The sequence below is a fragment of the Netta rufina genome (genome assembly GCF_964035555.1).
Source record: "Netta rufina genome assembly, chromosome: 20".
NCBI classification, from domain to species: domain Eukaryota; kingdom Metazoa; phylum Chordata; class Aves; order Anseriformes; family Anatidae; genus Netta; species Netta rufina.
The window spans coordinates 3501609-3527479 of record NC_140144.1 but is presented as its reverse complement, the minus strand read 5'-3'; the positions used below and the strand labels follow the sequence as shown (position 1 = coordinate 3527479).

Below are 25871 nucleotides of genomic sequence, written 5' to 3'. Positions count from 1 at the left end.
TGGATCCGTGGAGGGGAAAGTGTTGGTGAGACCAAGCAGGGTTTGGTCCTGGGATCAGATTCAGTGGGAGAAAAAAGGTGAGCAGAGGCTTTCTTAGTGCAAAACCTCAGCTGTGTGGCTGGGTCTGCCTGCCTTGGACCAGACGTGGTGATTGCCTGGTCCATCAGGAGCTGCCCAGGAGAGCACAGCTCCTGGCTCTGCCTGGAAAGGAGCCCACTCCCGGGCTGCGTTTCCATCTTCACCCTCCTGCAGCAAGGAGCTGTCTGGGGCAGCCTCCTTATTCAGAGTACACGGAACGTGCTGGTGTGGGAGAAGATGTCAAAGCTGTTCTTCAGGGCGTGGGATGGCTGCGGAGATCAGGAAGGCTGCTTCTCGCTGCTGGCCTGGGCTGCCCTGGGCACGTTGGGCTCCCCAGCCAGAGTCACAGCCTGAAATCAGCTTTCTGGGGTGCTCGGGGACTCCCAGCTGTAAGTACGGGCAGTGAGTGCCCCCGTAGTACCACCTTGCTCATGAAATCTGGTCAGTGCACTCACAGGGCGATCAGAGCGTTCATCTCACAAATCATGATGCTCAGCTGCCTCCTCTTGTGCCCGTGTGCAATGCAGGAGTGCCCCAGCCTTGTCCAGTGCTCCTCTCCAGGAGAAAGGCGCTGTCCCGAGGGCTGAAAGCCGTTTCTCATCTGTTTTGTGTTTTCAGGCATCAGCCAAAACTGGAACTGAATGAGAACTGCTGCGATGCTGGGCAAAGACATCAGAAGTAATGAGCTGTGAGCTGCTCTGGCTGCAGAGTGACCAGTGGCCTGTGACCAGTGCGATGGGGCTTGTAGATATTTTTAGTGAAAATTGCATTTATAATTCCTTTTTTTTTTTTTTTTTTTTAACTTAAATGACAAGATTACCTAAGCACTCCAAATCAATTCACTTAATGGCCAGCTTCTTAACCTTTATGTTGGTAGTGGAGCTTTATGTCTTGGCTGCGCTGTGCTGTTCCGTTCAAATCCAAATTAAACGACTCCATTACAATTAGAGCTCTATCATTCCAGCGTTCAGGAGTGCACTTTAGAAAAAGATCACTGTAATTTGAATTATGGCGTAAGGGGAGAAGTTTGTATTACCTGGCATCTTTTTAGAACTCGCCTGGCTTTCAGCAGCCTTCCCGCAGTACGCACTTGATATTGATGCGGTCGTGCTGAAAGTTTATTCGTAAAGCTGCAAGGTTTTGTCCAGGTGTCTCTGGGTTTAGACCATGAGAGCACTACACAGGGAGGTATTTCTCCTTTTCTTGGGGGTTTGTGTTAAGCTTGCACTCCCTTTTCCCCCCAGCCCTTACTTCTGTTGCTTTGCAGTGGGTTTTCATGTCCTGAAAGCCTTGGGGAAGGGGAGAGGAGTGGGTGTGAAGCCTCACTGCTGATTGAGGATTGGGCTAAATGAGTTACAGCCAGCCTTGCACGAGTTGCTCTGCTTCTTGCCATCAGACCGCTTGCCCTGCCTCGTCTCTCTGCATTTGCCCAGCTGTTAGCATCAGCAGAGGAGCCTGACAAAAACCCCACAGCCGGGCTGACCTGTGTGCAGCCGTCCTGCGCAGCGTGGTGCTTCTGTGGTCCTTCTGTCTGTCTCAGGCTGAACCCCGGTGAGTTTCTGTCTGTCTGCTGGGGGTTTTCGTGCCTCCCAAAGCAGCCTTTCCATCTCCTCCCCCGAGAGCTCCAAAATAACAAAAAGCAGATTCCAGTTCTGTTCATTTAGCCATTTGATGGCCAGCCAGGTGGTCCCAGTGGCCGTGGTACCTTGCAGGATCGTGGCACTGCTGAGACCCTGGGGAGACGGCAGAGACGTGCAGCCCTGAGCCTGGGAAGTGAATCTACAACAATTTTGCCTCCCAGGCAGCTTACAAGAATGTGAGTCTCACTTCAGTGTTTCCTGTGATGCCCAATTAATTGATTATCCAAGACTGCTTATTTGCTGTAGTCAGTAATCGCCACTGTACTTCATGTGCGGTTATAACAGCTGGTAGGAAGGAACACAGCTTGTTTCTTGGGTTTTAACCCTCTGAGTTGTGGATCATCACATATGGCCGTGGTTAGGGTGGGTGGGGAGGAAGAGCAGTACGTCGGTGCCCTGGTTCTGCAGGTGTTCTGTTCCTTTCTGTTCCTTTGAATGCCTGCTTCCTTAGCTCTATTCTAAAGTCACTGATCCAGAGCCAGAAACCTCTCCCTTTCCCGAGGGATCTCTCCGGTATCTGGAGCACAGAAAAGGATGCGAGTGGCATCTATCCCAGCAGCAGTAACCTGTTCCTCGGTCTCCGGACCTGCTTAAAAACTGAACCCCCAGAAGTGCACGCAGCAAAAGCCCCCGCAGGGCAGGAGGCAGGGGCAGGGGCTCTGCAGTGCTGCAGGCGTTTGCTGCTCTGTCCTGCGAGCAGTTTCCATTTTAACTCGCAGAGCTCGGAGGATGGAGGTGGGAGGTGTAATGTCACCAGGATCCCTCCCCAGGAAAAAGGGGACGGGAAAGAGGTCACTCCTGGACTCGGAGGCATCTGCCTTTGAAATGAGTTCTGCTCCTGAAAGGGAGCAGCCAGCGCTGCCCTCGGCTCACGGACAGAGCCGGGGACACCGCGGGGCAGGCTCAAGGGGCCAGCTCACCTGGGACCCAGGGTCTGGCTGGGGATTGATGCCTGTCTGTGCACTAATTGAACTGGTCTAATTAATGTTGTGGGTAGCGTGGAGTGCGTGTGTGTGCGGAGAGTCCTCTGGCCCTGCAGAGATGGGGTTTCCCTCCGTTACACCAGCAAATCATCATTACAATCAGCCCTAATGAAATCAAACAGCATTGTGCTGAGGGAAAAGGTTAGGATGAGGTCCTCAGCCACTCCTTTCATAACACGAGGGTGGCAGTACCTGGTGCTGGCATCGGTGTGTCCGTCGGGGTTAGTGTTGCTAGGACATCCTTCAGTTCTTGGAGCACAAATGGTGTTCGGTGTGCTTTGTAAATAAAGAGTTTTGTCTCAGTAGAGAGCTTGATACGATAACCCAAAGGATAAAAGCCTGCCTTTCCTTCCAGCCTCCGTTAGAGGAAAATGAAAGCATTGATGTGCAGCATAGCCGGGGAGTTAAAATCTCTCTTACTCACTTCCTCTGGCCTCGGGGACGATGATGGATTTTCTTGACACCTTCCTCAATGCCATGTCTCTCCGGAGAGTTATTGGGCTCTAAATCCCCTCTCCTAAACTGACAGCGTGTCTGCTGGAAGGATTTGGCTGGGTTTCATCTGACTGGGTGCCCTGCCCCTGAGTCCTCCTGGTGCAGGGACGGGGCAGCCCGCAGCTCCTGCCGGCTCCTCGCTGCTGGACCCAGAAACCGCATCGGAGCCCCCGGGGTGGGATGTGCAGGAGGGCCCCTGCAGGCACTGCCTGCATTTCCTCCAAAGATCGGTCAGGTGTCTGGCTCATTTCTCCACCTAGATTCTTCCACAGTCAGCTTCTCACCAGGTAATGAACCATAGCTATGCAATTTGGGTTTGCTGATGGCTCTTGTGATATTTAATACTTGTTCGGTGATGTTTGGTATGGAGAGGGAAGAGGAAAAAACAGGAGGGAGGACTTGCCTTCATCTTTTTTTTTTTTTCAGAAAGCACAGGACAAATTTCCAGGCTTACCTTGAAATAAAGCTCTGAAGTTTTTGCTGCTTTTACAGCTGTCTGCACTCGTGTGAGGGATGAGCTGGGCGGTGACCGGCTCTGAGGGGGCAGGAGGTGATGGAGCTGTTGTCTTGAGGCAGGGAGGGGATGTCAGCGAGAAGTCCCCGGGGCTAAGATTTCATTCGACCTTCCCAGGTGAAAGGGACGTGGGCTTCCTGCCACCCTGGGGCTAAATGTGTGCAGTCACCATAGTTATGCATCCATTTGCATATATTTGCATAAGTGCAGCTGCTTGAAAACCAAACTGCTGTCACCTTTGCCTTGGCAGAGGGGGAGAGGCTGGACCGTGCCTCCTGCAGTTTGGTTTGTCCATCTCACACCTCCATCCCTGTGCCTGTCACCCTGCCGCCTTCTCGTTCATCTCCTGCACTCCATCTGGGGTGCCTCTTCCCCTCCATCCCTCGTTTGCTCTCCTCCTGCCTGTGTCACCTCTCCCTTGCATCGTTTTTCTTCATCCCCCTGGCAGCAGCCACGCATCCTGTGCAGGGACAAGCCCCTCAGGGAGGTTGGTGCAGTCCCTCCCGGCCCCTCAGTGCTGAAGCCATTCCCCAGCTGCTGTCAGGCAAGGTGAGGACGTGCACTTGGTCCCAAGCATCTTATTTACAGCTACAGGCTGCGGTCTGCAGCAGGGGACAGCCCTTCCCTATGCATTTGTACAGCACCTGGTGGATTTGGCGTTAACCAAGGCGTTAGTTGCAGCTGTAGCAGCCTCTTGCCTGTCCTGCCTGCAGACGGTGCTTGGAGCAAGGTGCTGGGGCCATCTCCTGCCCTGTCCATCCTGCAGAGGAACTGTTTCACAAACACACCTCTGGACCCTGCACGGGGTCTCAGCCCCCTCACCTCCACTGCAGGCACGGGAACTTCTTCGTTCCCACTGGCACCGAGGTGGCTTTGCTCAGCCCTGCCGGCTCCCCGAGCTTAAAACTTACCTGGGTCCACCCAAATCCCACAGCACGTCCCAGGGGAGCGCAGGAAACAGCATTTAGACAAACTTCTGCAAATTGCTCCCTCCATGGTGCTGTTACACGCTGTAAAAGCTCCCTCTGCCTCCATCCTCTGGTATTTCTGCATTTTTCTCTCTCCCCTTCAGTTTTTTTCCCTCTCTCAAGCCTGTTGCTTTACTCTTTTTTGGACTTAGTACGAAATTGCATGGTCCTTCAGTGATCGATAACCTCCCCGCTGACCTTTCCAGCTTGCAAATGGAGCGAGTGCGTGGATGCCCATTATCTGAGCAGCCGAGCAGCCCCGGCGAGTCTATTATCAGAAAGAAAGTGGCTGCAGCAAGGGGGAGGATGGCTCACGGTTAATGCTGCTTGTTTCAGACTGATCTACCCACTAAGAGAGTGAATTGGAATAGATTGCTCATTTCATTAGCGGCGGAGGTAAGTGAGTGGGCTGTATCTGTACCAGACGCATGTTTTATTCCAGCTGCCAGAAGAGTGCTGGTGATTAATTGCCATTCATTCCTGACATCTGTGTTCCTGCTGGGGGGGGGTGGAGGCCTGGAAGATGCTTTTACACAGCCTTTCAGCTCCCTTTGAGTGGAAAGAATGAGGGGGAAAGCTCTCAAGGTGGAAGGGGGAAAGTCTTCAGCAGCGTGAGGCTTGCTGGGCACAGATGGGTTTCGGGAGGGTGGCAGCTGGCAGCAGGTCTCAGCGAGGAGCGCGCTGTGGTGTGTGTGTTTGCAAAGGTACCAACAGTGAGTACACGAGATGTGTTCCCTTCCTTGTTTATTTCAAGCAGTCTACCTCACTCCCAAAGGGTTTGATAGGTAATTAAATAAGGTGTTGTCAGAGGATCGGTGGCTCCATGGAATCAGTCTGCCCTTCTCTCTGGCACTTGCTTTTTCTAATAATATTTCTGGGCAATTGGTGGCTGTTTCCCTGCTAAATGTTTTGGCGCTGATCTCCGCGTTCGGTTGAATTATTTCCTTAAGCTCTTCGAGCAGGTGTGCTCGTGCATTGTGGTGCCAGTGTTAAAGCTTTCACGCCGTGGTCTTCCAATGCATTATAGGTGGGACAGAGCCAAATACCCGAGTCGGGAGCAGAGCACAGCAGCGCGAGCAGCGTGGTGCAGGTCCCTGAAACGGCTCCAGAAAGGAAAGTCTGCGCTGCCTGATGCTGCAGAGGGGATTAAGGAGGTGGAATTCTTTTATTTAATGGTCCAGTGTAAATGGGTTAGGTTTAGTATGCCCATTTTGTGCTGCTCGTTTCTGTGATGTTATCTCTGCAGTCGCTGGGCGCAAACTTGGTGGAGCAGCTCTCCTTTGTGTTGCTGCCATCCGGAGCCTGTCCTGCCTCTCCATGGGCCCCACGTTTTCTCTGTTGGGGGGAAGCTCAGGTCTGGTGAGCTTTTCCCTCTGCCCTAGGAGGCTGGGGTGAGCTGTTTATGGCAAGAACTTCATTCATATGGGCAGGTGCTGGCCCTCTCACTTGCTGTTGGTGCCTCTCCTGATGCTAAGGGGGGTCCAGGACCTCGCTGTGCCTTATGAGCAGGGCTGACAGCAAAATTGAGGTCAGGGGACTTGTGCCAGCTTGGCAGCGCTGTGACACCTTGGGAGCAGGGAAAGGCAAAGTGCCTGATGCTGGAGCAGCTGCTAGGCACAGGGCAAGCAGCCCGAAGCCTGAAGTGGAGGGGGGACAATGATGGGAACCTGTCATAAAGCCTCCTTCACCAAGGGGCTGGTGCAGCTGGCTGAAAACCCCCTGCTCAGAGGGGTTTGGGGACCCTGTGTAACTCTGCAGGAGGTACAAGGTGGGAGAAGTCCACGTGGTAGGGCTGAGAAATGATTTCTGTTGATTGATGGGCATCCAGGAAGACCAGCTGGAAAACAGATCCTGTCCTCTGCCATAGATAGTGTCCCTGCTGGCCAAAATGCCTGTGTGATGGCAGGGAAGGATGTGTCAAGGAAGCTGCCTGCATGGTCCGAGTGAACTAGCACCTTTGATCCCAGGTCATCAGCTGCCCTTTTCTCACCAGCCCCAAGGAATTAAAAGGGAACACAATGACCCTGGGACAGCAGGGTGGAGGTGAGCAGTCTTTAGAGGTCCCTGGTGTCAGCTACAGCAAGGACAAGGATGGAAAACGAAGGCTGCAAAGCACGATTCCAGGTGGGGCTGCTGAAGCTCCAGCAGAAGGATGCCCAGGCTTGGCTTCTCTGCTGGAGCTTTGGTTCCTCTCTGGGCTCAGCCCAGATCCCTCTGTGCCACCAGGCCGAGCTGCTCACCTCCCCTGAAATGGCTCTCCTTTCCATGCCAGCTATTTCCACTTTATTAGAAACAAGACTTTGCTCTCATTCTGCAGTCGCTTCCCTGGGATGCTCCAGCACCTGGCCGTGTCCTGAGCTGCAGATCAGCAGTGCTGTGGGAGCTCCATGCAGCCCGTGGGGGTCCCAGCTGCACCTCGTGTTGCTTTGGCCCTGTGGTGGTGCAACAGCAGGCATAAACGGCCCCATTAAATTCTCATTCTATCTCAGTGCTGAAGCAATAAAAATCAGCAGGACCAAGGTGGTGTAAGAAACTCACTGCAAATGCTCCGTTAGGGTGGGCACTTGGGTTCCTCTTCGGATCCAGCGTTGGGGTCACAGCCTCCTTCAGTGGGTGCCTGCTCCCAAGGCATTCTGTAACCGTTTGAAGAACAGCTGGAGGGGCTAAACAGGGAGGTGCAGGGGAGGGCACCCGTCTCTTGTGTGCACCAGGCATGGTGAGAAAGCCTTCCTGGGTGCCTGGATGGGCAATCCAGATCATGCAGCTTGGAGGGGACTCGCTGCTGGGGCTGCCTTCACTTTCTTTCTAGAACGGGGTGATGTTTTCTCCTTACAGAGAGACTAAAGGCCCAGGGATGGGAAATAGCAAAAGGCAGTGGTGATGCTCAGCTCTGCTCCCTGGCAGCCCTGCGGGGGAGCCCAGTGGCTAACCAGCCGGTGGGGCTGCCACACAGCCTGGTGTCACTGTGGGATGGGAACTGCCCTCAGCCCTTCACCTCCAGGTAGGTCACAGGCTGTGCAGTGTCGAGGTGGTCCCTTCCCATCAGGGCCCTGATCCCACATGGCCCTGCACCTACAGGGAATGGGCTCCCAGCAGGTTCTGCCCCAGGGGTCTCTCCTGTGCCTCTGGGAGCATCAATTTTCCTCTGTTTCTCCCAAGTGTATTGGGTTTCATCTCCCCAGGTACCTGGAGGGGAACTTCTGCGAACCATAGGATGAAACCAGCCTTGGTAAAGCCAGAAAAAAATAAATTAAAAAAAGGGTGAAGAGGAGAAACTCTCCCTGTGCAGGAAAATGGATAGCTGCTCTGTTCCCTTGGAGCTCACCGGAGCAGCTGACAGGGATTTGTGTCCGGATGGAAGCTTCTCCCACTTGGCTCACCTGATGCTTCCTCATCTCGCAGCTCTGCCTGCCAAGCTTTTATAGGCTCATGCCAGATCTCGTTCCTTTGCCTGCTGTGCTTCATGGGACACCTGTGGTGCTGCCATCCGAGGGAAAACACTGCTTTGCTTCCCTTCTGCTCACAGCCCGCCAGCTTGTGTTTAAATTGCTAGTGGCTGCCTCGTGGATGGGAAGTCCCCTGGAGGCCCAAGTGTTTGAGCAAAATGGACTTTAATGGTCACTGTTGGAGAAGCCATTTGTGCTGACCTCCCTGCGATGTTTGACAAGAGTTGGGTGGCCCAAGGGAGGATACAGGTGGTGCTGAGCGAGCCTCCTGCTCCTCAGCCTCCTGCTCCTCAGCCTCCTGCTCTGCCCCCCTCAAACAGGGGCTGTGCTCCCGGTGGAGGGGAAAAGCAGATTCCCTTAGCTGCTTGTACTTGCGGCTAAAGGATTTACCCCCTGAGCTGGTACAAACCCAGGCTCACATTAAAAATAAAGTCTTTTCAAGCTGATGCAAAACGATGAGTCAAATCTCTTCTTGTAAATCAGCTACGATGGTGCTGCATCTCAGAGCTGTGCTTGAGCATCCTCCAGGCAAGGGAGGGAGGAGGGTTGGTGCTGTTGGCAGTGAAGTGTTGTTTGTGTTGCACTAAAGATCCTGTCTAGGTAACAGGATGCATTTGTTGGTGCTAAGAGGCTGATTAATTGGCTGTCTCTGGTAATTAAGTTCCCTGTGTAATGCTGCAGCTTGGAGGAAGCGAGGGGTGAGTTGCCTGTAAAAGCTGAGGGAGGAGGGTTTTGTTAGCAGAGGGCAAAAACTTAGGAGCCCCTTGCCTGTGAAGTTAAGAACAAGTGGAGCACTTCCATCAGGATTTGGGCAGAAACCACACTGGGCTCATAGGGCCAAATGATTTTTTAAAACAAATTTTACCTTTAGCTGAAGCACTAGGGTAGGATGGGCTGTGCCTTGCTGAAGCTGAGCAGAGCCCCAGGAGCCAGCAGCTGGCCTCGAGGGTTTGTTAACAGATGCTCTGAGTAGGGTCTTGTTGGGGGTGATCCCAGGGGAGCACTGCGGTGGGCAGGACCTGGAAACCTGCTGAGGACAAAATGACAGCCCCAGCCATCACCGCTCCTTCTGTGGGGTCTGTCAGCAGCAGCATCCCGACGGCACCACCAGCTCCTGCTGCCTCCCTCCTCTCCTGCCAGCTCCTCCCGTACCCGTGCTGCTGCCTCCCGGTGCTCTGCGGTCACCCCTATGCATAAAACATCTCCCCGCTGACGGTGATCCCATCTCCTGGTGGCCTTGTCAAGGGAACTGCAGAGAAACACAAAAAGTCCCTTGTACATTTCTGGCCTCTCATCATGGGGAAGTTTGCCGTGTGTGCAGAGAGCAGCCCTGCTGTCCCCGTGCTTCTGATATGTGACATTTAGCCCAGGCAGGACGGGAACTGCTGGGGCTGGGGACGTGTCCTGGTGCTGAGCTCTGCGTGTGCCTGCTGGCTGTGCTGTCTGGTGCAAACCCTGGGGTTATTTTTGGTGTCCCTGTTACTGCCAGGACGGGTGCTCTGAGGAAGGGAAGAAATGGGGAAGAGTGGGAGCATGGGCATCAGTGGGTAGGGTCACCTGGTGTTTCTGCATGGAGTGGGGACTGGACCCTGCGTCCCTCGGGACGTGGCTTGGTCACCCCATGTGTTTGGGCTGATCACATTATCCTTGTTTGCTGGTGCCTGATGAGGAGCTGCAGCCTCATTTGGAGATGAGGTTTTCCTCGGGGGGCTCTCAGTGCTGTTTTGCCATCTCGGTGCCTAGTTACATAAACGGTGCTCAGGCTTAGAAGAGGATTTCATAGAAATGGCTCCGGTCTGAATGGATGAATAACGAGACAGGAGACGGGGTGCAGCTCCTCACAGAAAGCAGGGATCACGCTGCACTGGTGGCTGTAGGGCAGGTGAGAACCACCCTGCCACCCCCAGCTCGTGGGTGCAGCGTCCTAGGGCTGTGTGCAGGGCTTTGGGCTGAGCTGAGCCGTGCCCTGAAGCACTGCAGCAGGCTCCTCTGCTCTCAGCCAGCCACCCTGGCCTCTGTGAGCTTGCTGGGACAGGGTGACAGCTGGTGGCAGGGCTGGGACAAGTCCCCAGCACGGAGGTGGGGCTGGGGAACCTGGTGCTGGCTGCTGGCACGGCAAGAAGCGAGGTGTAAAAGTGCAGGGACGCAGCCGGGGTACCCTTGGCAGGACAACCCAGAGTGAAACCACAAGGAGGGATTTGTCTCCTGATTTGATTATTTTTGGAAGACTGATTAATTGGTGGTGTGTATCAATTAGCTGAAGCTTGCTGTCTGCTGCAGAAGGGCTGACCTACCTGCGGGAGAGCTTGCTGCTCTGGGTAGCCTGGGAGGTGCACAACGAGTTCGCCGTGGGACGATGCAGCACCCCTGGCTGTGTGTTACAGGGCCTGGGGGAGCTAAAGGGATGGGGACAGGCTCAGCAAGCAGCCTGGGCTGTTGTAGCTCTCTGCGCTTGTCCTGCTGGGGCTGCTGGTTTCGTGGTCCTCGCTTCAGCTCTCCAGGCACGCGGTGACCTTGGGAGCGTGTGACCGAACTGCTGTGCGGGACGGAGATGCTGAGCGGGGAATTGGCGAGCTGGATCCTCTCGCTCTGGCAGGGAGGACCAGGAGCGGTGCCAGGTCAGAGCTGGGGCCCAGCCAGCCCGGCGTTACTGACGATATTCCTCCTTCCCCAAGAGCTGCTGCCGTTCGTTCTTCCCCATCACGATCTTTGCTCGGTGGGGAGAGGAGACCTTGCGGGGGCATCTCGTCAGAAGGACGCACGTATGGAAGAAAACAAAGCAGCTCCTTTATGAGAGCAGGTCCCGGGTGCTGATGTTTCCGAGGCCTCAGAAGGGATCAGCACTTGGAGCCGTCCCCAGGGACGGCTCCTGTAATGTTAATGGTGTTTTGATAAAAGCTTTGTCAGCTCCTCGCAGTGGAAGCTGGGGAGTCAGAGGAGCAATTGCAAATGGCCTTATCTGGATCTCAAGGCCAGCTTGGTGCGTGCTGTCTTAAACAGATTTATATATTTGTTAATGACTGTACTCGCTAATTGGCTGCTTGTGCTGGGAGGGGGGCTGGTAACGAAATGGCAACAGAGGCAGAATTTCTGTGTGCATCGCTGAGCGGTGCCTGCTGCTGGCAGCAGGATGGGGTTTGGGACCAAGCTGGGGGGGACCAGCTGTGCTGTTCTCCCCAAGCAACGACCCCTGCCCTGCTCTGACCCCGTTCTGAGGCTGCCAAAAAGGCTCAGTCTGGGTTTCAGTCCGCAACCCAGGCATAGCACGGCCCAGCCTGCCTCCTGGACTCGGCTTCAGCTGCTCTTTGCCTGGCTGGTGGGGAGAGCGTATTTGCTCTGGCAGCAGCAGCATGGCCTGGGGCCTGCTGTAGTTCAAGAGAATATAAAAATCCCAGACCTTTCACTAGCTTTTTCTATAGCTCAGTCATTCCAGCCACGCTGCAGCCACCAACAGAGATCTCTCACTCTCAAGAAAAGACGAAGCTGTGGCACTCCATAGCCCTGAGCCAGGTCGTCCCGTGCCTCTGTGGGCATTAACCTCTCTCGTCTTCGGCTTGTCTTCCAGCTCCTGAAAGGCTGCAAGAAGCTGAACCTCTCCGTGCACTCGGTGGGCCGCATCCCCGGGGGCTATGTCACCAACCACATCTACACCTGGGTGGACCCGCAGGGCCGCAGCGTGTCCCCGCCGCTGGGCCTGCCGCACCACCAGAACAGCTCGCTGCGCACCGACAGCGAGAAGAGGAGCCACCTCCAGCTGCTGCAGGAGGGCGACGAGAAAAAGGTGAGCTGGGGGGGCAGCCACCCCCCTACGGGCCCGTCCACGGTTACAGTGTGAGTGGCAGCCTCTTCGTGGCTTTTGTAGATTTCCCTTCTCATATTCTGGCTTCCCTTAGGGCAGCCTGTCCAGCAGGATGTGCTGTGTCCCATTCTCCTCCCCGGGTCTGTAGCTTTCCTTCGGTTTCCACTGGGGAGCTGTGTGAGGCAAGATGGATTGGTTTTGGTCCCGTCTGATGCAAGTACAGCCTGAGCCCGTAATCCTTCCTGAGCTGGAGACGAGGCGCTGTCCAGACACGGACTTGTCTGGCAGTGAGAGTGCTGTCAGGGCAGTTAAATGAGAAATTGCTTGTCAGGCTTTTCCCAGGCAGGTTGCTGTTTTGGCTGGAGGCCCTTTGCTCATATGCTCAGCAGGAGACTGACCTGTCCTGGTCAGGAGGGCCTGTGGGTGCAGAGGGCTGGATCCCAGCGCGCATTACTGCCCTTCTGCTGGCCTTTCACATCTTTCCTCATGTGTTTCCATCAAGGTTTCTTGGGTATCTTGGCAGTTTTGCCCAAGTAGAGGAAAACAAACAAACAAGCAAACAATTTTTTTTTCTTCCAAAGTTGCTATAAAATAAAATGGATACTTTACTTTTTCCTCTTGGGGAGAGGCGAGCAGAGCCAGGAGGGGCCTGGGCAGTGCCTGTGCAAAGCCCTGGCAAGTGAAAATAAAGCAGAAGGGGAAGGGTTTTCATCCTGGTGCCCAGGGGAGTTGGCAGGGTCTGGCCAGCGGTGGGCCTGTGGCAGAACAGAAAGGATATCAGCGTGTCTGATTCCCAGTACTCATCTCTGACCATGAGCCCATGAGCCCTTGAGATAGGCCAAATAATAAGCGAAGGCACCTGACAGTGTGTTCACTGTGCAATATTTCATCTTGGAGATTTAGTTTTCTTTTCCTTTGTGCTTCTTGTGCACAGAGACCTTGAGACTCATTGCATATGCAGAGGAACAGCGCTACGATGCCCTCGCAATGGGGCATGGGCTGGAGGAACAGATGCTGATGATGGATAGGGAACCTGTTTGTCCCATGGTATTGCCTCTCTGGTGTTCATGGGACATCCAGGTACTGTCACAGGAGTGAGCACTGCCCAAAGGCATGGATTTACCTGGAGCCTCGACATATTTCCTTCTGGTTATCCTGAGATCACTCTGGCTGCCCCCAGCACTTTGATTGTTTGCCCCAGACGTCCTCAGCTCAGCCTGGAAAGCTGTAAGCTGGGGCCTCCCAACTCAGCCAGAGAGGGAAAAATCTAATTCAGGACGAGGCAGTTTGCTGATGAAATATTCATGTGGGCCACAAGGGAGACGGGCACATTATTTTCACTTTAAGAAGAGAAACTGCTGCTGGCTTGCTGGTGTCCCCCACCCCCTACCACTCCGTGTCACCTTGATACAGCCCCTGCAGAGCACGCAGAGGCTCTTTGAAGCTGCAGGTAGGGGGTGTTTCTGCACGTAGTTCCTTTCCAGCTTGCTGTGCAACAACACGAGATGCTCAGAAGCCTGCAACTGTGCGAGTCCCTTCCCAAGCGTCTGATCTCCAGGGAGGGGTGCTGCGGGTGCTGTGGGGCTCTCTGGCAGCGTGGCTGCTGCATGGGCTGCTGTCAGACCAGGGCACCCTCTTCTTCTCTGCTGTCATCCTCAGCTCAACAGAGCTGTATCGCAGGGGTGCACAAGAAAATGAGTGAACTTTGCAAGTTAAACCAGCCTTAATTACTGTAGCTTCATTTGCTTTGGAAGGGAATTCAAGCCAAGTTGAATGAAGGCGACGTTAAACTTCTAAGAGCATCCATGGCTTGGATGCTGTTGCCCAAACTCGCTCCCAAGGTGCGAGGGGCCCTAGCTCCGAGTGTGGCACCATCCTGGCCTCAGCCTGGCTGCAGGACCTCGGTGTACTCCCCGCTCTGAGCTGTGCTCTGGTGCCGTAGTGTGATGCCTCGTTGTGGCAGTGCTGCACTTGCAGAGCACTGGGGAGATCTGCCAGCCTTGGGTGCGGTGCCCAGGCCTCGTGGTGCTCCCAGCTCGTGGCATGCTGCCTTCAGCAGCTCTTTGCCGAGCCATGAGGAGTGAAGAGCCTCGCTGTGTGCCTGGCTTTTCCCAAATCTGTGCTTGTTCTTCCGTTCCCTGGCACTGGCCTTCCTGCAGGCTGGGCCCTTTAACTCCTTCTAATGGAGGATCACGCATTGATCCCAGGGCAGGGCATGAGCACCCCTCTATTACCTGGGGAAGAGTCGATTGCAATTGCAGAAAATATTTGAAGCTCACGGAAATGGGTTGTAATGATCTGATACAGAGGGTGGTGCTGGATCATGAGAGCAGGCACCTACGCCACCTTCTCCTGGCATCGCTCCTATGTGGCTCATCACAGCTGCCACTGCTGTTCCCATCTGACCCCCAGGGCCCCACTGGCCATATACCCCCTTTTACCAGCAGCTGTGGGCTGTGGTGTTCCAGTGCCAGGAGCCCCATGCAGCTTGTGCCTGGCCCTTGGCTCCTCCAGACGTGATGCGGGGCAGTGAAAGCAAGCCCCACCATCATCAAAGGCTGGCTGGCAGCGAGAGCCCAACCTGGCCAGTGGCTGTGAGAGGGGTTGTTCGGTGTGACTGCACATTATTGGTCTGAACACGTGCCTCAGGGCATGAATTTACAGAGACGTTTTGTCCTGCCGTTTCTGTGCACCACTGAGAGATGAAAATATGCCCCAGAACAGGGGAGCAGTCTGCCTCCAGCTTTTTTCTTTTCCACTTGTGTTTGTTTATATATTGCTGTTATAAATGGGGTTATTGTGTTCACAGATATCATGCAAATAAATGCAACGTATCCCTGGTTAATTCAGTCCAGTCAGCTGGAATTGACGGGTATCCCTGCGGGCTGTTTGATTTCTGGATGGCTTTACATCCTAAGGGCAAGGCTGGGGATTAGTGGGTTTTTCCACCCCCCCTCTCCTGTTGCTAATCGATCTGAATGTCCTGTAACACACGCAAAAGCTCTCTAGCAGGCTCTGTTTGGGAAAATGGGCAGAGATCAGGCTTCAGCCCTACGGCAGGAGGATGTAAACCAGGAACTTTGTTAATGCTTTGCTACAGTTCAGTAAACCTGCAGTGCTGCCGTGGTTAAGGAGATGTTTCCAGCTTTTGCAAGGTTAAATTCGAGGTTGGTGGAGGCGTCCTGCATTCATCAGGCAATAGAGATATCCCTGTCTGGCTACCTTTCTTCCCCAGCGCTGCTGTTCCTGCTGAAAGGATGGATTTTTGTAGCGTAGTTTAACAAGTTTGCTTATCTGCAGCCAGAAGCATTCATTATCAAAAGGCTTGAAATGGAAACCGCTGCTGCTGGCGTGCGTGTGGCAGCGTAAGCGATCTGTCTGGCGGCGGAGGGACGGGCGCGTGGCTGCCTGCCATCGGCGGCACCCGGCGGTGGGTGGGGGCACGGAGCAGATGGGCTGCAGCGGTGTATGGCCGGGTCGGGGGGGGTTTCGGCTCACCGGCAGGCTCACCTCCTCGGGGAGCCTTGCTACAGCACAGGTTCAGCACAGAAGGCAGCCAGCACTGCTGGTGCTTTGCTCACCCCTGGCTTCAGATCTTTATGTGGACGCTGGGGTTCCTTTGCTTTCGGCTGTGAAAGGAAGAGTTATGGGGATTTGGGAAGCTACCAGGGGGCTGTCCACTGACTTCGCTTTCACACTCCTTTCCAGGCAGGGGTTCTGGGCCAAAATGCAGCTTGGGTCAGGAGCTATTCTGCATGGACAAGCAGGAGGTGGATGCTAAGACCTGGGTCAATCACTCAGTGTAGACCTGACCTAGTATGAATAATATCTCAGGAGAAGGCACAAGGGGTGCAAGAGTTAATGGGAATGGAGGGATGAAGGAGATGCAGGCATGTATGCACCTGTGGTTGTGCAAGTTGTTGCAAATCTCGATGCTTTCCATGTCTATGGTTGAAGAGATGGCCGTATTTCCAAGTTTTTCCTGTTACTTGTTTTCTGTGGTCACAAACAGCCAGCCTTCCCTACAGCCAGAACAAGTGGGTTAGTTGTGCACCCTGTGCACATCTTCCCTGTAGGTGAAGTAGCCAGGGATGGTGGGCAGTAGCTAGTTTGAAATGAAGAGCTTGCAGTGCTGCAGAGCTCAGGGGACATTGCTGGAGCCGTCCATCTCCAGGACAGGCACAGCAGCAGGACGCAGTCCCCCAGTAGCATCCCAACAGAGGAAGCAAACTCTTTGCTGGGGAGGTGGGACCTGCTTGCAGTGGTCACCCCACGTTTCAGAGCAGGTTAATGTTTATGATCTGTTCAGCCTCAAACCGTTTGGATTTTGACAACATCAAAGACCACTTATGCTGTGTATTGTCGTTGATGCACTTCTGGGATCAACAGCTTATTTCATTAAAAGCACTTTGGAAACCATCAGCCAGCAAAAACTCATAGGTGCTGCTGAGCTGGGAGGAAGACGAAATGCTCTGCAAGTGTTGCACTGCTAATTCCCCGAGAAATGCCATTTCATCAGCTGAATTGTTGCTCTAATGTGCCGATTGCCAGGGGAGCTGCTTATTCCTTTATGCTTTTGGTGCAGCAAAAGAAAGAAAAATATACTCAAAGAAGAGAATGAGAATGTCTCTTTGCCTCCAGGCAATTTTGTGTTCAAAAGTAGCTATGTTTGTTACCAAAAAAAAAAAAACAAAAAACAAAAGGAAAAATACATCTGTGATAACATTGCGTGGCTTGAATGCTTTCGGGAGGCTAATGGTGACTACTTGAGCATGAAGGATAAGAGATGCAGGAGATAAGGACGGATTTCTTTCTCTCAGCTTGTGATGACGTTTGCAGCGCGGAGCGGCCCGGCTCCCCACGTCTCCTGCTGTTTGCCTGCTCTGACCTTGCTGGGTCTGTGGCTAGAGGCCTGCCCAGGCTGCTTGCCGACTCATGGTCACCTCCCCACCTGCCTGCAGGGTTTCTGTGGAGATTGGAGGGTGTGCCATGGGTGGCTGGTCCCTCGGGCCCTGGGGTAAAAGTCACCCCTCTGCCTTGGGCTGCACTGCCCTGACAGGCCTCGCCTCAGCACGGCCCTCAGGTCAACCCATGCTGTTGGTGCTGTCTTTCGCTACTTCAGGCACTTTGAGCAAAAACAACACCCAAAAGCGATGTTTATGCCCAAAGCCATGATGACTACAGGTCCCAGCAGGTCTCAACAACAGCTGGGTGGATGGCCGTCGTGTGGTGATGCTGTTTTGGCCTGCCTGGCCCCTTGCGCTGGGTGTCACCGCTGGGCCGCAGGAGGTGGGCTCACACCTCGGCACGGTGTGCAGACATGAGGCGGTGGGGTTCCCTCCGTAAGCAGGAGGGGAGATGAGCCCCACGAGCCCCCTTAAGTGTTGTTTTTGTCGCGTGTTAGCAGTAATGGCATGGAAATAGCTGTCGGCACGGGTAGAACCTCCTCGGTCTGTCATGCAGCTGTGCGCTGAATTGTACCGATGCAGAGCAATTCTTGTCTGAAAGTGCTTTTTCTAATGGTAAAATTGAATCTGTCAACAGGTAATTTCATAAACCGGGAGAAAAGAAATCCCATGCAAGTATCAACTCAGAGCAAACGCCTTATCGATTATGTGTTTTTTTTCCTCTTCATTTCCTGCAGCAGCAGGAGGCAGATGTTTCAGTGCTGAAATTGAGATTAAAATTGTGTCCCTGACCTTCCAAATGCCGCATTGTACGTGCAGGGGTAGCTTAGGGCTGGCCTCAGCCCTGACAAAGCGTAGGGGAGGAGGTGGGTGCTGTGTAGCCACAGGGACAGCGTGGCTCGGACCGTGCCCTGCAGCCGTGCCACAGCCTCCGTCCCACCCTGTGGCCGTGCTCGCAGCCTGGGCTTTAGCATGAGAGGTGCCCTCGGTGGGCATTGCAATGGCTGGGGACAGTCCCATGCCTGGGGGAGGCGGTGTGACGTTGCCATCCCCAGTGGCAGCCTCACAGCATCTCTGTGGCAGGCCCCATCCCTGCAGACAGCCTCCTGGAGGCAGCAGGCCCTTGAGAAACTCAGCAAACTGCCTTCCTCCTTATCCCTAAGCCCCTGAGCAGGGATAGGGGCTTCATCCTGGCAATCGGCTTAGCGCAGGGTTTGGCTCCTGGAGCGCCATCTCCCTGCGCCTCCTTCCTGCCTGCCTCGCCCGTCCTCTGTCTGATCAAACCAAGCCTCCTGCCTGCGTGCGCTCGCTTCATTTCTCAGCTATTCCCTAAATCTGCCGTTTGTCAATAAGCCGAACGCTCTCAGAGTTTTTTCCTCCAGCCCCTGCTGTTGTGATGCTTTCCCAGCAGCCTGAGGTTCTGCTGCAATTTCTGCAGCGTTTATTTGGAGAGGCGTAGGTAGTTGTTAATTAAGAAATGCAATTAAGCCTTCAACAACCCAACTTTCGGGGATTGCCAGCAGTAACATTTTTAAGTAGTGCATTTTATTTTAATTTATTTTTTTCCCATACAGCTGGAGCTTGCAGGGAAGAAGGTCTTTCAGACCTTTATTGCTCGGGGCTGTATTCACTGCTTTCCACTTGCTGCTTCTTGAAGACTAGATCCTCCTGGTACGTGTGTGGATATAAACTAGCTCTCTCAGCACCACACCAGCTTTGAAGGAGTATCTCTTACTCAATTCGATGATACTGGGGTGGGGAGACGAGCTTCCAAATCCCTCGGGCAGTGTTAAAAGGAAATGTAAATGTCTTGATACTGAGCTACTGCTTGCGTTGCTAGCCTTAGTGCAGTGCTGGTGAATTTATTTGTTGTTCAGGGATGCACAGAGGGATGCACTGGCCAGCACCAGGCTATTTTCACCCTGATCTGTGGTTTTGTGTGCTTTGCTGCTACGTGTATTTTTATCAAAGTTGAGGAGTTTTTGAAATATATGGCAGTGGTGTGGTGAAGAAATTCTATTCGGAGGGAAACTCTGAATGTTGTTAGGGCAAATGGGGAGAAAAGAGAAAGATTTTGGAAAAGTTTAATGTTTTTCTGGTTTAAAAAAAAAAAGAAGTGAAATTTCTGTAATGCAGTGGTTCTATCAGAGCAACATTTTAATGTCAAAAACAAAAAGTTAAACTGCCCTTGATTTTGACAGGCAAATGCTCTGCTGGGTAGGTTGTCTGCCAGCTTTCCTCTGCAGCCTGGAGCATGAAGGTGTCTTTATGGTTCCTTTATAATACTTCAATCCGAAAATTGTTTCCAGCAATTTGTGCGCTGCAAAGCAGGTGAGGGATTAACCCAGGGGATTTCAGTTCTGTGCAGCCTCAGACGAGGGTGGCGATGCAGGTGGATAACTTCCCACAGCTCCTGCACCTCGCTTGCCGAGGCACAGCCGTTCTCGGAGTGCGAGCAGCGGGTACTGTGCTGAGAGCGGCGGTGGCGTGTTTATGGGATCACCCTGCTTTGGCCCACGGCTCCATGAAGCACAAGTTGATGAGGCATTAGTGGAGTTTCCAGCCGGCTGTGATCTCAGTATGGAAAAGCAGGGACTGTGTTGGCATCCATGTCATAAAGTACATAATTTTGCAGTTCCTACTCCCTGCCAGTCCCTAGTCAGATTTCTGTCCTGCAGCTGCTTAACCACCCAGATAAAAAGGATTTTCATTACCAGTCTCCCTAAAGCTGGGCTGAATTCTCTGTGTAATGCGGTGTCCTCCAGAAAGGCAGGTTAATTAATGAACTGAAGCTGGAAATGACTTTTGCATCCAGGTAAATGTGAAAGCTTTTGATTTGACTGGGATGAAGAGTTTAAATATAAAAACCCATTCACAAGCAGGCCTGCTTCTGGTTGTTTCTGCCAGTATGAAATGCGTCTTGGCTTCTCTCATTTGTTTTTATTCCTGCTGTCTGTTTTTCTCCAGAATCGGCTTGAAACTTGGGACAAAAGAGGGAAGGAAAAAAAATAACACCACCAACCTGGAGTTATTAATTTAGAAAATGTCACGCCGTGACTGCACAAAGGCCGTTTTAAATTGAGACCCCCCACGGGAGCTAAACACAGGCTTGCTCATCCCCTCTAAATTCTCACCTGAACCTTCACCCAGCACCGGGCCCTGCGGGCAGGGGAGGTGGAGGCGGGCAGCTGGCGGTGCTGCACGGTGCTGCTGCTGTCAGAGCGCTGCGGAAAGCGCTGAGCATCTGCTGTGGTATGTGCTGCTGCCCTGAGCAGCGCAGGTGGAACATCTGCCCTGCTGTTATTAATGAGAGATAATCAGGCACGTGGCTGTGCAAGCGGTTCCTGAATGCCTTCTGTGCAGGATGCTCTGAGGACGGGCGAGGTGTCCTGGTGGGTGAGACAGAGGGGACCACGGGTATCTGTAGGAGCGAGGCTTCAGGTACACGAGGCTGTGCTGGTGGCTCCAGCGGTGACCGGATCGTGTCTGAGTGTTTGGGTGTCCCCAGTCAGTACCTGCACATCACATTTCTGTGCCAGAGCTGGGGTTTGGGAGCGGAACAATCCAGGGTACAGGCAGGGCTGCATTTGGAGGGGAATTTAACTTCGCAGCAGTGGTTGGTGCCTGCCCCTCTGCCAGTGATGGGGAGCGTTGGGCACTGCCCCTGCTGCAGGAGTGCCACTGGGTCTTTTGCAAGCCCCGAGGTCCTTTACAGGGACAGGCAGCAGGATGTGTTGGGGTTGGAGCAGCTCTTCCCTTCCTCTGTGGTGTTCCTTGGTAAAGCAGTTGCAACAAAGTCCTTGCCAGAGCAGTTTTTCTGTTGCTTGTTCTCCGTGCTCCCTCCAGGCAGAGAGCGCCTGGGGCAGCCCCTTGCAGTCGTGCCCTGTGAGAGAAGGGCAGAAAGTCGAGCTGGGCCGTTTCCCAGCCGGGCTGGTTGTGGGTAATCACTGTGCAATCACGTTTGCATAGGGCACGGGCAGGGCGAGGGGGAGTTCACAGCCAGCACAGACTGGCACCGCTCCATCAGTGGCAGCGGTGCTTTGGGGTTTTGTCTCAGCTCAGAGAGCTGCTCCTGGATGGGAAAGGTGTTTGCCATAAGTAAAACCAAGAGCTTGTTTTTTTGGTTGATGTTTTTAGTCCTTAACACTAAGGGCTGTTTTTTTGTAGAATACAGGGAGGAGAAAGGAGCACTGGCATCCAGCGGTGCTTGCAGTGCCCTGGCTGGTGGATCCCTTTGCTGGGCTCCAGCCCGCAGAGTGGCTTCTCAGTCCCTGGCTGAGCTTCATTTCCTTCCCTGGGTCCCAGCCCCCTCCAGGAATAATGTCGCTGCTCCTCATGGGCTGGTTCATGCCTCCTTCACGTTAACCTCCTGCCATTGCAGTGCTGTCCTGCTGGATTTGTCACCTGCGCCTTTCCACCTTCATTCTCTTCTCTTCCAAGTTTTTGGAGAGCTGCCATCCTCCACACCTTCCCAGCACGATCAGCCCATCCGCCCCATTTGAGCCCCTGAGGCACTGAAAGACAGGAAAAGACAAAACAAAACCAAATCACGGGTGCTGCAAGTTCTCCATGACCCGCTGAGGTGCTTTTGTGCAGCTCCCGGCCACCTCTCAGCGTCTGCTCCTCCTCCTCTGCAGGTCAATCTGGTCCTGAATGAAGGGAAGTCCCTGGGGCTTATGATCCGAGGAGGGGCGGAATATTCCTTGGGCATCTACATCACCGGTGTGGACAAAGGCTCCGAAGCAGAGAGCACGGGCTTAAAGGTAAGAGCAACCCCAGGGCAGGTTGCAGGAGAGCTTCACACAGCGGGGCTGCAGGCACAGGGCTCTGACACACAACTGCCTCTGCTCCTGCGCTGCGGGGCTGTCAGCGGAGAGGTAAGTGGTGTGTTTCGGGGCAGGCTGGTGTCACATTTTGGGTGCTAAGGCTTGAGGGAGCCAGGCTGCCGTGCAGAGAGAAGTGCAGCCTTATGGCCTGTGGAGTAGGTTGTACCCTCCTTCTGCCTTGGCTCCCCCCCTGCCTGATTTCTGCCCCTTGAGACAGCCTGGGGTTGGTTTCGGTGCAGGAACCTGAGGCTGCAGCACAGACTTGGCAGGTGAAGCAAGTCACCCTCACCTCCCTGAGCTGGCAGGGAGGAGTTTTCCATTAAAGCTCCTGGTCCTGTGCCCTCCCCTCGTGTCTCGCATCCAACCCCATTAAGTTTGGAGCTCGTGTGCTGCACAGGGAGCTCCGAGCCTGCCTGCGGGGCTGCAGTTGGCTGCCTCCACGTGGGGAGGGCAGGCTTGCTGCAGTGGGAACAGGTGTGTGCCACTTTCCTCCCGCAGCGTTGTCATCTGCAAGGATCGTGTCTTAACAAGCAGAAGCAGCAGGTTCACCCTCGGGGCTGGAGCAGAGCCCGTCAATCAGCAGCCTAAGCTGGTGTGACTTTGGGTTATGGCAGGCGCCCTCCGTGCTCAAACAGGTTCCTGAAGGGTTGTCTGGGCCCTTCTGAGGCTGGACTGCTCTAGGCCAGAGTTTGATACAGTTTTGTCATGGACCTCTTGTAAATTGAGGTGCTACATCTCTTTTTTAGTATATTTTTTAAAATTATTTTTAATCCCACCACGTACAATGCACATGCATCACCTCAGAGCTCCCCCATCCTTCCTGCTGTACCGGGTCTCAGGGTACGATGGGACATACTGGGACCTCATTTGTGTGTGGTCAGGGTGTTTGGGGGTAAATTTTTATTTGTTCTACAGCACTGACCAGTAAAGTAAGCTGAAAAGGGAGCTGTTAGACATCAAGTGCTGCTGATGGGTGGGGTGTGTTCGAGACTCAAACCCCCCAGGCTGTAGCATTTTACTTCGCCACTCAGAGGTTCTTTTCTGTAATTTTTCTCCCCTCTAAGGGACCCAGCTCCCTGCAGTCTCACGGTGTGCTTTTTGCTGTCTCCAGTGCAGTCCCATGGGCTCTTACAGCCAGCTCTTCCCCTGCTACTTGTGTCAGTCAAGACAGGACAGATATTAAACCCTCTGGTGCTCCCTCAGTCCACTGAAGTTGTGCTGGACTGTGGAATATCGAGGGGAAATCCCCTCTGATCCCCTCCCTGCATCACGAAGTGATAAGTTTCTCCCTTGATCAACCCTGGCCACTTTAGGGCTAAGCCTTCAGCTTTGTCCCAGCGGCCTCACAAAGTCACTCACGTCCCCCAGGGCTGCTGGGGCGAGGAGGGTGGGCACTGGTGGAGAGGGCTGGGACAGACAGGATCCCGTCCCTCAGGCAGCTTTGCACAAACCAGTTGCATCTGTCGGCACTGAGCTCACCAGGGTCCCCTTTATAGCCACGGGAGAAGGAGGGAGACCTTTGCTGGGGTGATCCGAGCACTTCTGAACTTAACCGTGTGCTCCAGGCTCCTGCTTCTCTCTGCCAGCTCTCTGACAATGCAAATGCTGACCTTGGAGGTCTGGGTCAGAGCCTTAATGTCTCAGATCCTCTGTAGGAAATGGGGTTTGGGGTCCTGCTGTGTGACAGGGTCACTGGGAGCATCCCAGGGAGACATCTCAGTGTTTCTGCTCACCCGTCCTTGAAAGCACTGCCCCGAGCTGGGCCCAGGGGGAACGGGTGCTGACGGCGGCTGTGTGCAAGGGCTTGTGGAAGGCAGAACCTCGCTCGTGAAGGGCTGTGCCCCTTGCAGGGCAGCAAGGAGTGAAAGCTGCTGCTGCATGCTCCCTGCACGCCTCCCTCCTGTCCTGCATCTGTTTCTGCCCTGGGCGGCACCTCGCCTGCACCCTGCCCCGGCACGCAGCCGTCCCCTGGCGGTGTTGATGGGACACAAGGTGGTGGCGAGGGGCAGCAGGGGCAGTGCTTGGGGCACGAGGATTTCAGGACAGACGATGAGAAACATGGGATAATTCTTCCTCCTAAAGAGCTGGGGAGAGGGACTGGCATGAGCCCGTGTGTCACTTAGGTCGCTTTGTGGAGCAGCAGTCTGGAAAAAAACTTGCTTGTCCCTGTACCACAGGTCAGACTCCACCTCACAAACACCAAAAGCCGGTAAGATTAAAGGCAGGAAAAGGAAAAAGTGGCACTGTTTTCCCAAGATTGTTTCCGTTTGTTCCACGTGCAGTCCTGCATTGCCCCAGACCCCACTCCCAGCCGCACGGGGCACGTGGCTGCGCTCCTGCTGTCTGCCAGCCGGTGAGCTCAGCCAGCCTGCGCTGCGAGATGCACACAGACAGTCACAGCAGCACCACGCAGCCATCCCTGCACCTCTCCTGTTGTGCCTGCCACAAAGGCAAGACAAAAACCACACGCACACGTAGTGCAGGCAGGTGGCATGCTGTGAGGGGCTGTGCCGCAGCGCTGGCTGCACGCTGGAGCCTGTCTGGTCTTCATCCCTCTGTCCTTGCTGTTCGGGTTTCCAGTTGCTGATCTGTGCGTGCCAGCAGGACGATGCTTTTCTGAACGTCAGGCTTTGTGTGATTTCAGACACACACGCACACTTCCCCCCGAGTTGTGTATGCTGCAAGCTGTAGATTTAGGACTGCCTGGAGGTTTGGAGATAAAGAAAGGCCTTTTAATTTCTGCTGTTAGACACAGGCAGGTGTAGGCTGCATCCACAAGCTCCCCGTGCTACTGCAGGTGCTGGTGGAAGGGATGTGGTACCACGAGGAGGGAACTGATGGCTTAATGGGATCACCAGGTAATGCGTTGCTCTCTCAAACAGAATATCTGTGGCTTTGTTCAGGGCGAGCTCAGCCCAGCCTGGCTGGAGTTGGTGGAAAGGTGACTGCTGATTTCACAGGCAGAGGATCCCTCTGTGGGTTTTGCTGCCTCCTCTGATGTTGGGATACGTCTCTTGCTCACCACATCCATTAAAAGTGTTTTTCTATTCTTAGGGGCAGAGAATAAAACCCCATGTAATGAGCTGCTGAATCTGGTGCTGGTCTCTGAGCCCTGGTGCTTGTTCCTTGCTGTCACAGACCCACGGTGACTTTGGGAAACTCGCTGTCAGCTCTGGAGCTCAGCAACTGATGCCTTGGTACCATTCAACACCGGCCTCTTGATACAGGGCCTAAGTGGGACAGGGCTTTTAGGGAATCGCTCTCTGACATAAAGCCCTGCATTTATCTTCTCCTTTCAGCTACTTCTCTGCCCTGTTTGGTGTAGCCGTACCTAACGCTATGCTGGCTGTGACAGTCCTCAGATCGTCCTGGCAGAGGTCTGTGGACAGCAGTGTCCTATAAATAACACGGGGAGGGAAGAGATGCCCCAGGGCAAGGGGACAAGCAAGACGAGACTAAGAAGCCAAGACATTGTTTGCATAAAACAATATTTGCTTAAAAAAAAAAAAAAAAAAAAGAAAGAAAAGAAAGAAAAGATTTGGCAATACTGAATTTGTTACAATTTTTTTTTACGAGTTGACTCTGCCAGATTTTTAATTTTAGGGGAAAAAAAAATATCCCAGGAAACTCTCTTGTGTCTGTGGCACCAAATCAGAATTTTAGAATGTTGTAATGGGATTTTTTAAAATTGCCCTTAGATTTTGATTAAAGGGCAAATAAAACGATGTCAATAACCAGTCGAAACCAAGGCAGCTGCTCTCAGACCCGAAGCTGTAACCTGGAGGTCCCCATGCAGGGAAAGGGGGACAAGCCAAGTTACAGCTGCCACCGTGGGGCCGAGGTGACGCCGTGTGGGGACCGCGGCCACCATCCGAGCGCTGTGCGGTGCCAGCAGCAAGCAGGCTGTGTCGCCGCAGTCAGTAATTAAATGTTCACCCCCTTGGCCTCGGCCCGTATGTTTATTCATTCTTGAGCCTTCGGACAGGGCGTTCTTCAGGCGGGCTTGAAAATGTGCTGCCTCAGTGCAATTTCACGGGCTGAAGAAGTGCTGGGTGGCAGAGGGCTGCGGCTGGAGCACGAGCCAACCTTGTTTGCTTTCAGCTCTGTCCTTCTTGCCTCCCTCCTGACGTACACAGCGATGCCTCCGGGAGGTGAGCTTGTTCTGTTGGCACTTGGGACTCTGCTCATCCTGATTTCTTCCGCATTCATTTTTTC

At 53.8% G+C, this 25871-nt stretch overlaps 1 protein-coding gene across 1 annotated transcript in view; it reads left to right on the top strand.

Annotated features, from left to right (window-relative positions):
• WHRN (whirlin) overlaps positions 1-25871 on the top strand; it is a gene marked incomplete at both ends in the record, with an annotated part of 48178 nt that overhangs the window by 2588 nt on the left and 19719 nt on the right. The window contains 2 exons of the mRNA XM_084298779.1: positions 11690-11905; positions 21468-21593. Of these exons, the coding sequence (XP_084154905.1) occupies positions 11690-11905; positions 21468-21593 (342 nt within the window). The remainder of the gene's footprint in view (positions 1-11689; positions 11906-21467; positions 21594-25871) is intronic.